Source organism: Falco cherrug, chromosome 1, assembly GCF_023634085.1.
Source record: "Falco cherrug isolate bFalChe1 chromosome 1, bFalChe1.pri, whole genome shotgun sequence".
NCBI classification, from domain to species: Eukaryota; Metazoa; Chordata; class Aves; order Falconiformes; family Falconidae; genus Falco; species Falco cherrug.
Genome location: NC_073697.1, coordinates 57,363,542 through 57,382,153, shown reverse-complemented (window position 1 = coordinate 57,382,153; position 18,612 = coordinate 57,363,542). Strand labels below are relative to the sequence as shown.

The following is an 18,612-nucleotide window of genomic DNA, read 5'->3' as shown; positions in this document are numbered from 1 at the left end:
TCTGACTACCCTGGTCACTTCTGTTGCCTCACTGGCTGAGCTGAAGGGAGTTTGATGTTTTAGTTCTCCAGGAACCAGACAAAATTACATAAAACTGAGACTTGGCTGCTCTGATGCAAAGAGGTATGAGATGAGGTTCACAAGGCCACTTTGGTTCCCCAGCGTAGTGTTTGTTTCCTCCACTGAGATTCACAACAGCCACCATGCTAAACTCTCAGATACTTAATCCAGACAGGGAGAAAGAACACTGTGACGTGTGAAACTCTGGTTATAGCTATAAACACAGCTTAAGCCTTCCTCAGCCTGCAAGAAGTGCCTTACGATAACCTGCACCCACACATAAAATTCTCTCTACCATTCCTAAAACTGGGAGTCCAACGCATGAGCACTGGCCTGCCAGGATTAATAGTCAAATGTCAGTGCCTTGGTTCCAAGCCTTACCCAGCCTGAGTGTTTAAACCCACTGATTTAGCTTCTCTTAACACCTACCAGTGCAGGATGCCACAGCCACCCAGCCTGGTGTCAATCCTAAAGCAAGGGGAAGCCCTTTGGCTCTTCTAGGCTCTGGAGGCATATATATGCTTGCCTTGGATGTATAGGCAAATTTGAAAACTACTGTGTGTATATACATTTTGTCAAGGTCATCTTGTGTGATCAGCCCAGAACTCTGAAAATTAGGCACAGCTGACTATTGCTGAAGGTTTATTAATGCTAAGGAGAGTTCTGCCTCCTGTATTATTATTTTATTAAAAAAAAAAATGCAGCTATGAAGTCAGACCAGACTGCTCACAGCTTGATCCAGTCAGGTCTTCCAGACCACCAAGGACAGAAACTGCACAAGCTCTCTGGGCACCCTGCTTCTCTCCTGGGCTGCCCTCAAAGGGTATAAAACCCTATTCCTTACATCCAGCCTCAACCTCTTTTGTTTCCCTTCATGTCAGTCATCTCTTGTCCTCCCATCATGTTCCTCTACGAAGAGCCCAGTTCCATTTTCTCCATAACCTTTTCACTGGTCCTGGGAAGCTGCCTCTGAAGCCATCTTTTCCAGGCTGAACATGCCCTGGTTCCAGAGCCTTTCTTCACAGAGCAAGTGCTCCAGCCATGATCAGCTTGGTGGCTCTCCATTGGGCTTGCTTCTGTTCAACATCTTTCTTGTACTGGCTGGGGGGAAGGAGGGAGGCCCCAAACTGGATGCAGTATCTAGATACGGTCTAGCAAGTCCTAAGTAGAGATAATCAGTTCCCTTAACCGACTGGCTGTGCTCCTGTTCATGCAGCACAGGACACAGATGTCCTCCTTTACTGCTGTTTATACAACTGAACGAAACACTAATCCTCTGTTTCAACCTGCAGTGATATTTGCTCAAGGACTGCTTATTCATTTGGCTTGATTCTGAGGTAAAATACATCAACTTACGTGGGAAATTACTCCATAAAAGTTTAAACTGAAAAAGCATTTAGTACCCCAAAAAGACACACTCTGAAGATCAAGAAGATTCTTTCTAGAGATCATGTGGGGGGAGAACACAAGTTTGCTCTTAATTTTTCCACACTTGCAGAACTGCTCACTACCCAAACTGAATAAAGCAAGATGCTGTGAAACAAGCAATATAGTTGAGCCTTCAGACAACCCCCTGTTTACCAGCCTCTAAAGTAGTATTTCTGTAAACTTCTCGTACATAAGAAAATACATTTATTTTGGACTCATTTTCTAATACAAGCTAGTGTTTCAGCAACAGACCTGGAAACAGCTCTAAGGTAAGAAAAAAAGAGAAATACTGTATTGCTTCCAGGGAAAGCTAAATAAGCATAATAGAAAAGCCTGTCTGACAACATAGGCAGCACAGCTTTTAAGTACTGAGAGACACCTCATTCTCCAAACCAATAATAACCTGCAGTCATAACAGAGTGAGGGATCAAACGTGACACGCAGGTCTACTTTGTGCCACAAACACATGACTTTATCATTCAGTATAAACCATGGTGTCAAAGATGCATCCGAAGATAATGGCTGTCTCTGTGTTTGGTTTCTTATATATAATCACATGAGCTAGAATCTGAGAGGGTGGTATCACATGAAATGGATGAAAAAAATAATCTATGCAGCTGGCTTATTATTGGTTTTCCCAGAAGGACACAAAAAGTGAGCTGTTTAAGCTAAATCAAATTCTTTCAGGGGCAAAAAAACATTATCCAGCAGGTTGGGATGTTGACAGTATAAAAGACAAATGACTTAAGGAAAGCCTTGAGAACCAGTTGTGACTTTTGAGCAGTAGGCAACAGATAAAATCCTGCTTCTCTGCAAGATTTGTGGCTTATTTGGGAGATCAGATACATGGAAGTGCCTTAAGTAAAAGTCACTTTGGGTGTAAAGAAGCTAAAGAATTATATGCTCTTTCCGTGTTTTCTTTTTCTGGGACAAAAAACCTTCAATTTGATATCATAGAAACTAAATCATCATCATCAGTGTAAAATCAGAATGGTAGGTAGGAACAGTGTTCCCAATACAAAATAATGGGCTTTTTTTTTTCTTTTTTTTTTCTTTTTGGTGTCTCCTAACCACTCTATGAAAGGTTCTTTATCATGTGTGCTGTTTTTTCAAAACTGTAAAACATGTACAGCTATCTTTTCCCTACTACAAAGATTTGAACATCTGCTCAGTAGGAAATTACATTTTGTAGACAATTACATCATGTACGGCATGCGATTCCCGCCCTCCCCCAACCCCCAAATTCAGCTACTTCTTGACTGTTTCCTAGTAGATACAGCAATATGCTATTTGTTTGCTTGCCCTGAATCTTGACAGTAGTTGCCATGAATCATGCTGTCCATGTTTATTCTTGATGTACAAGCAGCACCTTCCATTAACCAGGTAAAAGTATCAGAGAAAACCAGACAATTCATGTCACAGCAGTTTAATAGATTTAGTTGTAGCATGGTTCTTAATGAAGTCTTTACATTCATGTAAATGTCTGATATACTTCTAAAGGAACTCTGTCATGGATGAAAGTTAGCTGAACATTCATTAATTAAGACAAAGCGAAGGGCCACCTTGTACCTTTGGAAGGGAGTGCCTACAGTTACTGCAGCAAAGACGTGAAAAATCTGATGAAAACAGATTAAAACTTATCTCATGGTGTATTAGAAAGAAAACATGGTTAGAACTGGGCAATGGTCATTAGGACTTTTATATTCTACTTCTGCTGCTTGTTCTATGTATGACAAGCTCTTCAGCTTATTACCTGCAAAAATCAATGTATGACAACATATCTGATGCCAAATGGGGGAGTCATGAGAATGACTGCTTCAATTAATCCTTCTGTAAAAGTTGCTACAGCAGCTCACTACAGTATTGAACTACCAAGCAGCTATAAAACAGCAGTTTAAAAAGCTGAATATATCAGGAGAAATAACAGGTTGACTTCAAGGCTGCGCAAGTCTCAATTCATTAACTGACTAAAGTACTTCACAGTAGTTTAGTGTACTCGAAGAAGCCACTACAACTAGACAAGCTGCTTGAGTAGACAGTTATTACTGATGGCACTCACAGAATTCACAATAGTTCTGTTGTCTGTATTTCAACTTTTTACCCGAGGAGTGGACTTACTCGGACATACAGATCAGCCTGTTGACTTGGCAGACAACCTACAGCCATGACATATTCTCAGCTAATGCACCGAAGAGATACATCTCCTTCATAGCCAAGAGAGAGAGGTATTTTAACCTTTACTCTTATTTAAGCACCAAGACTGGAATAAAAAAAATTAATCCTGCCTGTGGGTACCGGGATTTGGAATAACTGCGTCTTGCCATTCTGGAAATGAGGTTTCAGGAGCCTGAAGACAGCCAAGGGATGAGACAACTTCCTCCAATACCGACAGGTGAGACTGCCTGAACAGAGCTCTGGTGGAGTCCAACCAGACTCTCTTGCCAAGAGGCGCTCGCACGGTAAGGGTGTTGCTCTCCCTGCTCATGTTACCGGTTTCCTTCAGCAACAAAACCCACCCTATAGACAACAGAAGCTATAAACCAGCATCTTCTCTGGTAAACACTTCTGTCTCTGAAGACACAGAATGGTAGCTCTTAACAAACAAAGAAAGAAACAATCTACAAGACAGCAGTTCAAAAGGAAAGGAGAGAAGGTGAATCGTTCACAGGTTGTTGCCACATTAAGCATTTCAACGCCGTGATTCTCAGAAAAAGTACCAGAATAAAACGTTATTTTACTAGGTAGAAAAATTTTTCTTAAGCTGAGATACTGATCCCCTCATTTCTGGAATGATGGATGAAATTACTAATCATTGCCTAAAAGGGTATGTAAGTCTCTAGCAACACAATGAAGACCTTGCAACACTCCAGACATGGTATGTACAGGTAAGCACTTGTGGTTTGGGAAAACCCCTTTCACAGTGATTCAGAACGGACACTGTGTTTTCCATATTTGCGTTTAAGGAATGGGCTATTTGCTATACCTGGGAATGGTTACTTCCTTACCCTGTGAGAGATGTAGCATTTTATGAAATGAAAACATCTAACTTTTTTGACCAGTCTTAGCAGAGCTGCCCTCCTAGCACACGCAGATTAGTCAAAAGAATCCATCTAGCATGTAACTTTCCTTGATTAAAACCCAGGGAGTTCAAATTACAGTTTCCCAAGGGCTCTGCAAGTGTCAGAATGGAGGAGGACGTTGCATGCTGGATCCATCAAAGCTAGGCAGAAATGCTGTCAGCTGATGCAATGCCATTCATACACTGTGACATTGCCACTGGAAACAGTCACATCCACTCCCCTTCCAATAAACAGTATTTCAGGTGTTGAGACTTTACAAGATAAGTTCCGGACCTTTCAGAGCAGGTATTTTGTTGATTGTGTTTGTCCTGTTTTGGCTCTCCAAGGGTATACCACTGTTTAGAAGCAGCAATCCCATCACAGGGTGGTAGAAACAGTTTAGAGTCGAAGTAGATTTGTTATTTGGCTATTTTATGTTGTTTTCTCTGCATGATCTGCATAGTCCCTACCATGTTCTTCCCTGAAAGTATAATACAGCAACAGCAACTCCAGGAGCTGAAACTAGTAAAGTGTAGTCTTTGCGTGGCATTAGCATACCAGGCTCTCTGAAATGCTACATGCAACGTGATGAATCTCCTTCCCTCCCCATTCTGCCAAGCTTATTCATAAGCAAACATAACAGGTACACATAACCAACAGAAAAAAACTAAATATGAAAATGAAAACAATCTCAGAAGAGACTGTTTTAATGACAACTATTAAATAATAGGAAAAATTCCCCTCTAAGGAAAAAGTCCCCACTCCTGGAAAATTACTTTGGATAGGCAAATAACCACCTGTTGTTGGGTTGTTTTTTGTTTTTTTTTTAATGAAATCAACCGATCAGGATGGAAATGCAAGGCTTCTAGCTTCTTTTAACTAAACTGGTGTTCCTCTATGGAAGGAAAGCATCTTAAGATTTTTATGAGACCAAACATAAGACAAGATAGCGAGAGCAAACTGCCCACAGTGCATACTAATACAACATGATTTTGTAAAATGTTCAGACATGTAACTGATTTTTCATTTTCTTCTGGGAAAAGGCTGTCAAACAAGGCAAGCACTATAGAGACACATTTTTGCTCTTTAAGCCTGCACGCCTATTAGCATTTCTTCCAGCAGCAGAGCCGAAATCTAATGCGGTATGTTTCACACCTGTAGGTAGGAGACTTTTCCGATTTCCATAGCTGGATATGCAACATCCTCTAAGTACTTAATCTGCAATGCTGGGTGTTCTTTCCCTTCTTCAAGAGAGTGTTTTCTAGAAGCTCCTTTTTCTTTTCTTTTTGCACCTTTTACTCAACACCACTAGCTTGCAAAGTGTCTAACTCTTTAAATCATTTAACATGAAAAAACTGCACGTGCCAATCTGCTGCTGCCGCTCAAGACGCTCCAACATTTCTGAAGCCAGCTGTTGACTACGCAAACGGCAAACCCGTGCAAGCAGAACCCCGCACCTCAGACCTGTACCCGGCGTTCCTATAGCGGCAGGGAGCACCTCGGGGGCGCCAGTTCAGGCACGCAAACGTTTGCTTAACAACGCAAATAACTTTTTCCTAGCAACCGCGATGCGCCTGGCCGCTTTATAGTATTTGCCGTCGCCCGGGAAGCGACCCCCGCCCCAAGCCGGGCTCCCGGCAGGTGACACCCCGTCCCCGCGGGGCTGGTGCTACCGGCGGGGACGCGCTCGCCCCGCCGGGGAGGCCGGCAGGGGGCGCTGTGGCGAGGGGGGCCCCGCTCTCCGCTCCGGCCGGTCGCGGCGGGGAGCCGGCGGCAGCGCCCTGCGTCCCGGCCCGGCGGTCACTCACCATGTTCACCTCCGAGACCACGTCGATGCTGGCGATCTCTATCCGCATGCCCACATCCACGGGCGGCCCTGCGGGGGGAACGGGAGGCGGCGTTAGCCGGCGGGGGGCGCCCCGGGGCGGGAGGGGGCTGGGGGGTCGGGGGAACGCGGGCGCCTCACCTCCGAAGTCGGGGCGGAGGCGGATGTCGTAGCCCTGGAGCAGCCTGTCCACCGTCTCCTTCACGTAGGACATGTTGCTGGGCCCGTCGGCGCTGCGGGAAGGAGCACAGGCGGGTTAGGGAGGCGGCTGGGCGGCCCCACGCCCGCGGCCCTCCGCGGCCCGGCGGCGCTCACCTGCGCGCCGCGCACGCCACGGCCAGCACCAGCGGCAGCGACAGGGCCCGCGGGCCGTCCCGCCTCGCCGCCGCCGCCCCCCCCATCCCGGCACCGGCCGCGCTGCCGCCGCCTGACAGGGGACGAGCCGCGGACTGCAACTTGGCGCGGAGCGGTGGAGCAACACTTCCCGCCGGCAGGGCGCATGCGCGGAGCGGGGCGCCGCGGCCCCCGGGGCGCCCCCCTGCCCGCCGCGGCCCGCATACGGCGCCCCCGCCTGCCCCGCGCCCGCCCGCCGCGCCGGGGGTGAGGGCGGCGGCACCGCAACAGGTGGCGGCCCGGCCCCGCCGCAGCGGCGGGCGCAGGCGGGGCAGGGCGGAACGGAGAGCCCCCGGGCTGCCGCGGTCGGTGCAGCCGCCCCGGCTGGGGCGCGAACTTCTCGCCAAGAGAAAACAAATACGTGCGGAGGGCGCTTCCCTGTGACAGTTCACGGTGGGAGGCGCTGACGTCACGGATACCGGAACGGGGGGCTGCAACACCGGAGAGACACGGCGCGTTTTGGCGCCAACCGCGCGTTGTCCGGGCGGGCGCGTCACGCAGCCGCCTCACGCAGCCGCCCCACGCAGCCGCCCGTCGGTGCGCTGCGCCCCGAGCGGGGCTGCGCCGCGCCCGTCCCGCCCGAGTGCCCGCCGCGGCCTGCGCGGGAGGCGGCGACAGGGCTGTGATCGCTCTGTGTCGGCCACAGTAACCGGCCTTGCGTTCGGAAGGGGATTTTTAGAAAAGTCCCTGAAGTGACGCCGTGAGGCAGCCTGGCCCCGGTGGGCGATGCTGCACGCTGCCGGCCGCAGCCCGGTGATCCGTGCGCGGCTCTGCCCCCCGCTCGGTGGCTCGGCACAGAGCACCGATCCCTTTCGGGTCCAGCCCGCCTCACCTGCGCGGTGCAGCCGGCCTGCGGCGGCCCGGGGGTACGGGTTCCGTGTTTCTGGGGCTCCCGCAGTGCCGTGCGGGCTTATTTCGGAGAAAATGGCAGGCTTCTGGTGGTTCTTTTGCGGTTGAAACATGCCCCGATATTCGAAAAATGCAGGATTACTGAAACATCGTTTCTAGTGATAAATTCGGACATCCTGACGATGCACATTTCAATGCAAATTCGTCCCTCTCAAGGGGCGTGACGCGCTTCCTAAGGGGTTACCACAGGAGCCTCTCACCCTCACAGCTACTTCATGTAGCCGCAACAGTGTGAGTTTATGAGAAGAATTCTTTTATTGCTGGTCTGTAACAGTGTAATAAACGTTTTCATTCGGTTTTGAGGACTTTTACACTGAACATATCTTTCTTTTCCTCCTGTTTTAGTCCTTGGTTGCTAAAAAATGTCATCTCCCAGCTCATCATGATAGTACTTTAGCATTGCTGTTTGGAAAGAGATTTTAAAATTTACTAATCACGATGAGTATATTTTAGTAGTGTTCAATTGTAAGTGGTATGTCTTGCGTCTAGCAGTTTAAAAAATAAATGTTCTACCCATAGAAGTGTACCAAAAAGTATCATTTTATTCAGTTGTATCAAATTTCACCATAATGAAGTTACCTGGTTCCTCTGAAGCACTGAATTAGGATTTTCCATGGGACTATAGAGTCCCTTCTGCCTCTTGATGGTGTGCAGCGTTATATCCTATAGATAATTTTATCTTTGTCGTAAACCATGTGAAAGTCAGATACACCTGTATGAAAGAAAGGGAGATTTCTGCTCTCTGTGGCTTGCCAAAATCCATCTTAAGCCATAAGTGCAGGGGTTTATTATATATGAATTCTTCATTCTCAGTACATTTCAGGGCAACTTTAGTTTGGACTAGCTGTAGTCCCATCCCGGGATTGAATGCCCATTAGTGCTTGAAATGTTTTAGATGCATTTCTGGAGCTTATCTTCTGGTTGGAAAAGGCGTGCGCTAAGCCTGCCCTGCAGGGCTGCTGCCCTTAGGAATGCCTCAGCGCAACCCAGGGAGGGGGAGGATGTTCTCTTCAGCAAGCTGGTTCCTCTGAGAGCTCTCCTGGCTGAGCTGCACTGGTCCGCAGACCGGTGTCGAGCTTCCTCCACTGAGCATCCCCAAAACAAGACTAGTGAGCCATTGACTGTTTCCCAAAAGTGGCGTTTTATGGAAATTCAACTCCCATCTTGTTCAGCTTGTTCACTGGGGACATCTGGGCTCTAAAATGGGGTCTTGAAACAACTGCAGATATCATGCTGTGAGGAGACGATAATGAAAAGATACCTCAGTAGTTTGGGCTTGGGAATGAAGAAGTTTATACGGTACTTCTAATAACCACACAAAGGAGGAGCTGCATGGCATTATGCTGCTGGGGTGGTGAGAAGGATCCTTTGCACCATGAGGTGGATGATGGGAACATGTCTGGGACGTGTGTTCCATTGCTTTCAGGACTGAAAAAGAGAATTTGCCAACAGCAGGACTTCCCCTCACCCACATATTAGCAACTGAAATGCTCAATAGTTCTATCTTACGTTTAAGAACTTGAAGTTCTGCTTTCATTGTAGAAGATCTGTTTCTAGGAAAATAGAGCATGCTTTTCCAGGCCACCAATGCAACAGAATCTTGTCATAATTTTGATTAAAATACTTCTTGTGACATAATTCTTGGTTTCAGCAGCTCTTTAACAATCCCTTTTACACAGAACAGGTGATGTCCAAAATGAGTGACCATGGCAAAGAGGCCAACCTTCAACACCCAGATACTATCACTATCCTTCACAAACATTTCCTAAAGCTTTTACAGGTGATGAGGCATCTGGTGGTCTGATTTACAAATGTGGTCTGAATGGCAGCTTCTTCTGCAGTCAATAAACTTGATTCCAAATACAGCAGTGTGTCTTTCCATCCAGTCCAGTGGGGCTTGCTCACTCACTCAGGATGAGGGAAACCTGATGGGTACTCAACATGGCTTTTAGGCATCTTGGAATTTGCCGAGCACCCCAGAATTTAAGCACATAAGTAGATACAAACCTAGAGGGTTAATCTGGAGACTTTTGCCACTAGTTTGTGATATTTTTAAAGAAAACCAGACTTTTGTGGTGGCTTCAATTTCTGCTCTTACAGTCTTTTCTTAAGGTTATTTTCTCATATTTGTTGTCCAATGATCCCTTTTCTTTAAAACATTGCTAATAATAATGCTAAATTCCTTTCCCACTCATTTCTATGCTGGGTTTAATGTTTATGGGGTTTATAAGATGGACATAAATCTTGCAAATAAGATTTAAAAAAATATTTTCTGGGCGGTATTACTGAAGGCAGATGTTTTGGGTGGGGAATAGTTTCATCTTGATTAAATATATATAAACACTAGTAAACTACAACAACTGAAATCCACTGGTTCTAACATAGTAGCCATGACTTCTTTTTTCATATTCTGAGGCATGTTGAATGCTTACTAGAAGCAAGACAAATAATATAACCGCAAAGCATGATTCATAAAACCATCCTGGGCGAGTTGCATGTTCATTTTTTACCTTCATTAGGCATAAACTTTCAGGAGGGAACATTTTTTCTTACACAAAGAAATGTTTCCAGTTTATTAAAGATTTTTTTGACAACGCTCAATTTCATTCAGAATCAGAAAGTGCACAAGTACAAAGATAATGTCCTGCTCAGACAATGTTGGCTAATTTAAAAGAATGCAAGATCATTAAAAAAGAAGTAAATTCTTCCTGTTTCCCACTGGATAAGATCTGTAGGAAGGGAGACCGCAACTTTTAATGAAAGTAGGGGGAAAAAAATTGCAAAAGTTGTGGCTCTATTATCTCTCTTTAGTGATACTTCCTGCCTTCTTAAATGTAGAATGAGGGAAGGTATGTCTTTGTGATTCTGCTCAAAACAGAGGAAGGGAGCTGTGTGCCTCACACTGCACTTTGCATGTAGAGGTGATGGCTGAAAATGTTAATATTTGTAATACTGACCAGTTTGAGTAATTGGAAAAAGGGACTTGCAGACCCAGGATACTTGTAATCTAAATGTCCTATTGGAATTGCAGTTTTCCAGTCAGTGGGGAGAACTGTTGTGGGAACCAATACACCAGCCACAGGCCAGAAGCAGGACTGGTGTTATGTGGGAAAGCAGCATAATTAATTAGAAAACTTGCATTACAGTGTGACAGAAAACAGAACAGGAAACTGAGCTCAGGATCTTTGGATTATTCATTATCAGGCATCAGTGCTCCACTGGTTGCTTGGCTGTGTGGCTTTTCATACTGCATACACCCCAGCTAAAAGAAAATTGAGAAATAGGATGGGCTTACATTTTTTTCTTGCTTGGCACTGAGCAGGTGACATTTTGCAGTAGCTATACTAATAAGATATATTCAAAATTTTAGATTAGATTTTCAAATATGTAAGAACTCAGTTAAGTGTTTGGATTTGAAAACTATGAAATGAAACCTAGGAACTGTGAAATTACTACCTTTGCAGGTAAAACCCAAACCCTGTTAATATTTATACTTATAAATAAAGTATAAAGAAAAAAGAGGCAGGTAACAGAATAGGTCACATATTTCATCTGCTTAGTGATAATGCTATTGTCATTTTGTACCTACAGTAATCCCTTGAGTTGAACACAGCTTGTGACCAATCTTTTCAGATGGCAGAAAATGGCAAGCTGGAGGTACTTTTAGTGTGCTTTGGGGATTTCGCTGCACTGGGAACACTGTGCAAGTGATGGAGGAGAGCTGCAGAGTGACACGCTGAACGTGCGCTTTATCCTGGGATCTGTAGATGGTGAGATGCTGCCCTGCACTGAGGAGAGCACCTCACCCTCTCAGCCATTTCCCTGTCCTTTGGGTCTCTCAGTAAGCCTCCACACCCTTGCCCTTCCCTCAGGAAATAAAAATGGTACAGCTCAAAACCCATGCCCTCTTTGTGCCCCATTTGTATCCCTCTTTTTATATGCGGTTAAAGGTTAATTAAGATATTCTTAGTGCAGGTTCTACTTTCTTCTCAGAGCCTGTAAAACACTCAGGACAGCACTTTTAAAGTGCTTTTAAATATCAGAACTGTGAATTGAAGTTATTCACCTTTAATAATCAAAGTGAGAAAATATATAATAAAAGCTATAGGATTCTTTTTGTCCTATAGTATCTACAGCTAGAATAATTTAGTGAGTCTTTAATCATGTCAGATAAACTTCTGTAACACCCATTTGAAATCCCTTTTTAGATCTCCCAGCCTTGTGTCTACACCACTCATCCAGCATCCTTTAACATTACAGAATTTGCCTCCTCTTGAGGGGTGCAAGTCCAGCACTGCATGCCTAATCACAGAACCGCTGCTGGCAGGAAATTTTCTTTGCCCCTCTCCTCGCTGCCTGTGGGAAGCAACTCTTCTGGCCTTCTGAGTCCTTCATCCCATGTGTGGGAGACTCACAAGCTCCTTCTCCCTCTGATGCTACCTCAAGAGAAGTAGTAGAGGCTAAAGATTAAAGTCTTTGTGCCAGATGCTATAGAGACTATAAAAAAAGACAATCCCAGCTTCAGAGAACAAACCATCCAGGATAAGTTAGGAAGACATTCAACAAGTGTTGAGACAGACATGAAGAAGGTGAAGGCCGCAGTTGGTCTGTAAGCATTTGGATAGTTTAGTGGCCTCAGTGGGCATATTAACTACAAGGAGCCAGTAGTCTTTAAGTTTGCTGAAGAAAGGCAGGCAGCTGTATACAGCACTGCAAAGGCTGGTTTTAAGGAGATATTGAAAGAAGAGAGACATACAAAGTGTGATATTGTTACAGTTCCTGTTAAAAGGTATTTCAGGTACTTCCTCTTGTACAGTTCCTAACAACAGAGGTTTGTCAGTGCTGGTGAGATGTCAGGAACAGGACAGAAAGAGTAACTGATGTGTTATCCTTAGAAATTGAGCAAACATACACCTTTCCATTGCAAGCAGCTCTCTTGATTTTAACAGGCTGTGCATACCATGGCAAGTTGTGTATGCATTTGCAGGATTGAGACCTTTGCTTCTATGCTTTTTAGGCCTGGCCCTGTCTTTATTTGTATGGGGCATTTTTTGGTATAAGGAATGAAACACTATTACTGGAATGGCCCAGAAATTCTTTTTCTGACAAATGAAGTTCATTTTCTCCAGCTTTGCCTTCTCATTGTTTCCTGAAGTGGCTCACTGCAAACGCCTATTTAAATTGTCAAGTTAAATAAGTCCTTTTAGAAGCAGTGAGTAGAGAAATATGAGTAGTATTCTCATACTCGGAAGTACTTTACCACACTGAGCCACTAGAATGCAATGTGTCTCTGTCCCATTTCAGGGATGTGATGCATTTGCTATGTACGCTTATGAATCTGTGAATCATGTAAATAAAAGCCTAGATTGTTTGCTTCGAGCAATAAAGAGACAGAAGGGCTGAGTTCAGTCACAGAAGCAACTTTTCTGGAGATATTTTCACTTACGCGTGTTGATCAAAGCGTTCCTTCATCAGGAAGAAGAAAGAAAATACTTAACCCAAATGAACTTTTCTTTTAGAAAAGATAGATTTCTGCATTATTTACTCACAAGAAATTTAGAATTACAAGATACTCCTTTCAAAGCCCTGAGCAACCTACTCTATCTTTGAGGTTAGTGCAGCTCAGAGCAGGAGCTGAACTCAGCTCTGCAGTTGAGCAGGAGGCAGGCTACGTAACGTCCCCTTCCAATTTCAAGGTTTTTGTGATCTTGGGTAACATCATTTTCTGCTTGTACTTATGGTTTGCAGTTATTCCATGGAAAGAGTAGTTCCAGCTCCTTTGTTAATCTCCAGTAGCCCTTGCTTATTTGTCATTACCTTGCTAGGGAGATTGAAGGTCCCAAGTAGGTCTTCCTCTAAATTAGTTTTACATTAAACGTTTTGGGGTTTTGACTTAAGTCTGATTTGGGTTTAAAACTGGTGCTGAGCATGGGCCTTTTCCATTGGCCGGCGCTTCCAGTTTTAAAATTAGATCGACCTGAAAGTATCCTTAGGGCACTGGAGACCCAGCCTCCAAACACATACTCCTCAAACAGTGAAGTTCAGTAAGAAAAGAAACAGTCATTTTGGTTGAGACTGTGTCGTAATTGTTTTTAAGAGGTTGTGCCTATAGTTGGTTAAGGACCCTATAGAGTAAAAGCTAGAACAGAGCCAAGAATGATCACTACAAGTAGAAACAGTTCTTGATCCTCTTGCTGTTGCATCTGCCTCAGGAATAGCAGGCATTTTGTACTTCCACCCGTTATCAAGGTTGTCTGCTGCCTCCAAGGACAAAGGTGAGAAGGAGGAAAATTTGCATTGTATTTCATGAATACGTTTACAAGACATTTCACCTCTTACATTTAAAAGCATTAGAAAAATAGCAAAATATTACAATAAAAGCTGCCAGACTGAAAACTTACAGGCTGATTTCTTTGCTGATGGCAAATTCCTCTGGAATTATGTTGAGTAGGTTTACAGCCATGAAAATGACAGCATTAGATGTGTATCGCCGTGTATAGTCATACCTACGCTGGGAGAAAACAAAGTGGGCATGATTTTAACAAATGCAATAGTCCTACACAACAGCTGCTTGCACACTCCTTTCTTGTCTCAGGAGCACATTTGATGAGCGAGATAGATGCTTCTTGCTTGCTGAAATAAAGAGCACATGTGAATCTCTTCAGCTGGGAGTCACTTTGTCAACAGGGAGGTGTAAGACAACAAGTAATTTTACTGATCTCTTTAACTGATGCAGGGGTGCAGGTCTAAAATCCATGATTTATATGTCATGTGGGCTGGCAGCAGTCACTGGAAGCGGTCCATAAACTGAGAAATAGATTACACCCTGTCATTTGTGCTGTTTTTAGCTAGTTGAAAAAGTACCCTAAAATAAAGGCTAAAATAAGTACAAAGATAAGAATTGGCAGAAAAAAGAAATTGAACACAAAGAAAGAGAACTGGTAAAGATGTGGGAGAAAGGTTCCTCAGCCAGATCACAAAACTGGGAGGCTTCTAGTTTTTTAGCCCCTCTTGGTATCTCTTCCCACTGCAGTGGTGGCCACAGAGGCTCTCACAGGTATAACTGCTCTGAGACGAGGCCTGCAGGAAGGATGATTAAACAACAGGGAGTGTTGGTTTATTCACTGTTCGTGCATTTTGGAAAAGACTGGACTGTTTGTGTTTTTTCAATGTCACTGTGAAGGACTGTGGGCCTTCAAACCCACCCCAGAGGGCAAAACCATCCTGACTCCTCTTTTGAGGCAATCGGCAGAACAATGCTCGTGAAGCAGTAAAGGCTGGGATAAAGGGTGGGCGAGCACACCCTTGTTCCTCTGAGCAGTGGCAAGCATTTGTGTGATGTCAACAATATCAGCTTCAGACATTTTCTAATACCATCCCTGGGCAGAAGAGAAAGGTTGAAAGAAGGCTTAGTTTCATGGGCAGAAAAGGCCAAAAGAAGAAATATCAAGTATATACTTAATTTTATAATTTGGAAGCATTTCCCTCTCATCTCTTCCTACTGTAAGGGATGATTTTTGGATCCTTCCCATGAGTTAACTTCTTATATTCTTCACACCTCTGTTGTGTCCTCCTTTGTCTTGCCAAGTGTCTCCTAGAGTGATTTGTTCCTTGATTCAGAGAGTTTCTCTCCCTTCACCTGTAGAGGAATGAAGCTGGGTTGATTAGCATTGATTGTGGGCTGGCTTCAGGGGCGGTGGGTTGGCTGATGTAGACAAGGTGCAGTTGTGGCTGGTTCTGTTAAGAGGTTGGGCAGCCAAGGAAGAGAGAGCAGCCGAGGAAGAGAGAGCAGGAAGAAGTAGAGAGAAGAGAGGGAGTGAGCGTGTGCCCTGGGTGAGGAGAGACTAAAAGAAGGCAGCAGAGGGACTGGCATGAAGATTATGATGGTATGTGATGGTAAAAGACCTTGTTGCAGCTGGCTAGTTTGGAGAGTGCTGTGGTGTTCACCTAGCACGTTAAGGCTTAAATTTCACTTCGGGTTCTGAACATTATAAAGGTTTTCATTTCAGAAAACCTGCTAAATGTGTTTCATATTGTTTCTGTGTTAGGCCAGTCTGAGGGGCTGGCCACAGGAGTGGCAGCCAAGTCACATTTCTGTCTGCCCCACTTTGATGAAGGCAAAATATTACCTACCTATCTGTCAGGTGGGGAAAGGAGGAAATAGAACACTTGTACAATGGGATAAAAACAACAGCAATGAGGCTATAAGAAAACAAAGCATTACAAGGATAGGGGAAAAACCCAACATTGTAGCAGATCAGGGACTCGAGAGTGAAAAATGCTGTTTGGTTCTGATCCAGAATCCCCAGGCTGAACAGCCGGTTTTTAGTTTACTTCAATGAGTTTTGGAACAGGACCTAAATGACCCTGGTGTCCAGATCATACATAACTCAGGGTAGAATTGTACTTCATCTTTTTGGGCTGTGAGCTGAAAGGTACAGGAGGGAAAAGAGGATTGCTCTGGAGTAATAAGACAGGGAAGACACAGATGGTTTTCCATGAGATAAGAAAAAGCGCTTGTGAGTGCAGACCCCATCCATCCTGTTAAAGCTATTAATCTTGAGAAGTCTACCTCCTGGAATTGTGTATTTGTCTCTGTAAAATATTCAGTTTCCTTTCTGCCCCTGGGTTTTCTACCCGCTCATTTTCAACATCAGCAGTGGAAGTCCTTCTTTCTCATGTCTAAGTGGGCTAAGACGTAAGGCAGGTGACTGCAGAGTCCTGTTAATGTAGACAGTGCATTGGCTAAGGAGTGTTTATTTCTCAGATAGTGTTAATCTCATGTAGTCTGATGACTTGTCCACCAGAGAAATATTTAGAAAGCTGATTATGTATTAAACATCCAAAATGAGACACAAAGTTGACAAAATGTCTAAACTAACAAGGACATGAGTATTAGTTAAATACTGACCTATTTGATAATAATACTTGGTATTTATACACTTTACATTTTTAAGCCACTGTGTGGATTTGAACTAATTAATACCTTCAAATATCCCTGCAACATATCTAAGTCTTCTCTAAGTTTACAGAACAGGAAATTCAGGCAGGGAGGTCTGGGGATCAAAATTTTAAATGCAGATTTGGGTATTTGGCCTCCACAAGATCTGGGTCACTCTTATGTATAAAAGCCTTCATTATATGTTCCTGCACTTAGTATTAACTACACTTGTTGAGAAGATTTGGCCTAAATGACTTATCCAAGGTCAAAGAAATCAGTGCAGAGCTGGGAAAGGAACTGAAGAGCGCATGTTCTTTAAAGGTAAAAAGCAACTGAGCCATAAAACTGTTTCTGGTTTTCAGTATATTGTGCTTTGTGAATTTTAAGATGACAATAATGAATTGATCTCATTTCATGCTATTCTTGAAAAAGTCAATCTCACACATGACAACAGATGCTGCAGCTGCACTGGATCAACCCCATGGAGTATCCAGACCAGCACCCTCTGTGACTCTGGCCAAGGGGTTATATTTCTACTGTTGCAAAATACTTAGAGTGGACTTGTCACTGTATATTAGTTATCTGTTGATCCATGCACTTAGGTAAAAGCAAAAGGGTATTATACTTCATCAGTTATTGTACTTCTTTCCTTCAGTATAAGGGCAGACTACCCTTCCTTCATAAGAAATACTCTTAAGATTGAAAAGGATGAAGATCTCCTCAGAGGCTGTGAGCCACCTGATCTAACTTTGAGGTTGGCTGTGGTTTGAGCTGGAGATTGGACCAAGGACTTCCAGAAGTCCCTTCCAACTGAACCATACTGCATAGTTTCCCTTTTATGAAACCATTGTGCGGGAAAGGGAAGAGGCTGTACGGTGGAGAGCACAAGCTGTGTGAGACTGGAGCTAGCTCCCCTTGTAGCTGTAGAATGGGAAGATCACCCTCTTGCTTACCACTGAGGACATAGGGCCCCTGCTAGGATACCACTTGTAAGATACCTCTCTGGCTAAGTAGTGAGGGAGATCTGGGAACTAGTTACTGAAAGTGGTTGACAAGGTACCTGTCTTGCCAAGTGGTCCCAGCTGCCATTGCTGTCAGGCAGTATGCTTCCCAAGCACTTCTCAGCTCCTTGCAAACACTGTTCAGGTACGCCTTAAAATTACTTGATGAAATGCTGAAGTACTACCAGATGCTTCTTCATTTTTGTCTTTTCCACTGGCTCATTTTGTTAGTGTTTTCTGGGCCTGATTCCTCTGTATCAATTGCCTGTAAGACAAAAGCAGCCACCTTGTGCTGCCCGCTGCTGTTACAGCACCCTTTCCTTTCTGGTGGTGATATGAAAATTACCCTCAGTAACTTTTTCAGGTATGAGTAATGCCACTCCATGCAACAACCACCAGATGGTAATGAAGAGCAGACCGGTTGTGTGTCTTCTGTAGATGAAGTGTATTACCAAAATGGCAAATTTTGCCTTTGCAGGCAGAGCTTACAAGTACAGCTCTAAATGCCAATTTGTTCAGCTGTTTACAGACCCCTGGGCCACTGAAAAAGTCTGTTTGGCAGCTCTATTTGCATAAAAATTCATTCTGTTTGTTTTTAAACTAAAACATTTTAAAGGGAATATTTTCTACCTAACGCATGAATGCTGATATTATTATTCAGTACAGAGATGTTATCAATATAAGGAAGGTTTTGGATATAGTTAGTGTAAAACTATATAAGCTATCCCTTATAAGAAAGTAGATGTGGTATACCATCAGGTGACTGTATGCCCTGCTTCTTCTGGAGCCATAATATTTCTTAAAATGTCATGAAATAAAGGATGTATCCTTTCCAAGGCGGAAAGGAAGGTCTCTCTGTTAATGTGTGTGCTTGACATCAGGAAAGAGAGCAGGTGTGGGAAGTGAACCAAACCATAGCAAAGCAATGTGTTTTTTCTTAACTGAACTTCATTGTCAGTGCAGAGGTGGTGCTGAGCACGGCTCACCAACCCCCTG

General features: G+C 44.2%; 1 protein-coding gene across 5 annotated transcripts in view; it reads right to left on the bottom strand.

Annotated features, from left to right (window-relative positions):
- GABRB1 (gamma-aminobutyric acid type A receptor subunit beta1) overlaps nucleotides 1-7,104 on the bottom strand; it is a 147,020-nt gene extending 139,916 nt beyond the window's left edge. For 2 of the 5 annotated variants that reach the window (XM_055701873.1, XM_055701888.1), the window contains exons 1-3: nucleotides 6,688-7,104; nucleotides 6,514-6,605; nucleotides 6,356-6,423 (exon numbers count right to left, since the gene is read on the bottom strand). In XM_055701873.1, the coding sequence (XP_055557848.1) occupies nucleotides 6,356-6,423; nucleotides 6,514-6,605; nucleotides 6,688-6,773 (246 nt within the window). In that variant the 5' untranslated portion in view covers nucleotides 6,774-7,104. Of the gene's footprint in view, nucleotides 1-6,355; nucleotides 6,424-6,513; nucleotides 6,606-6,687 lie in introns of those variants that run through there. The other 3 variants (XR_008730875.1, XM_055701883.1, XM_055701877.1) reach the window with 2 other exon arrangements.
- Between the last annotated feature and the right edge of the window lie 11,508 nt (nucleotides 7,105-18,612).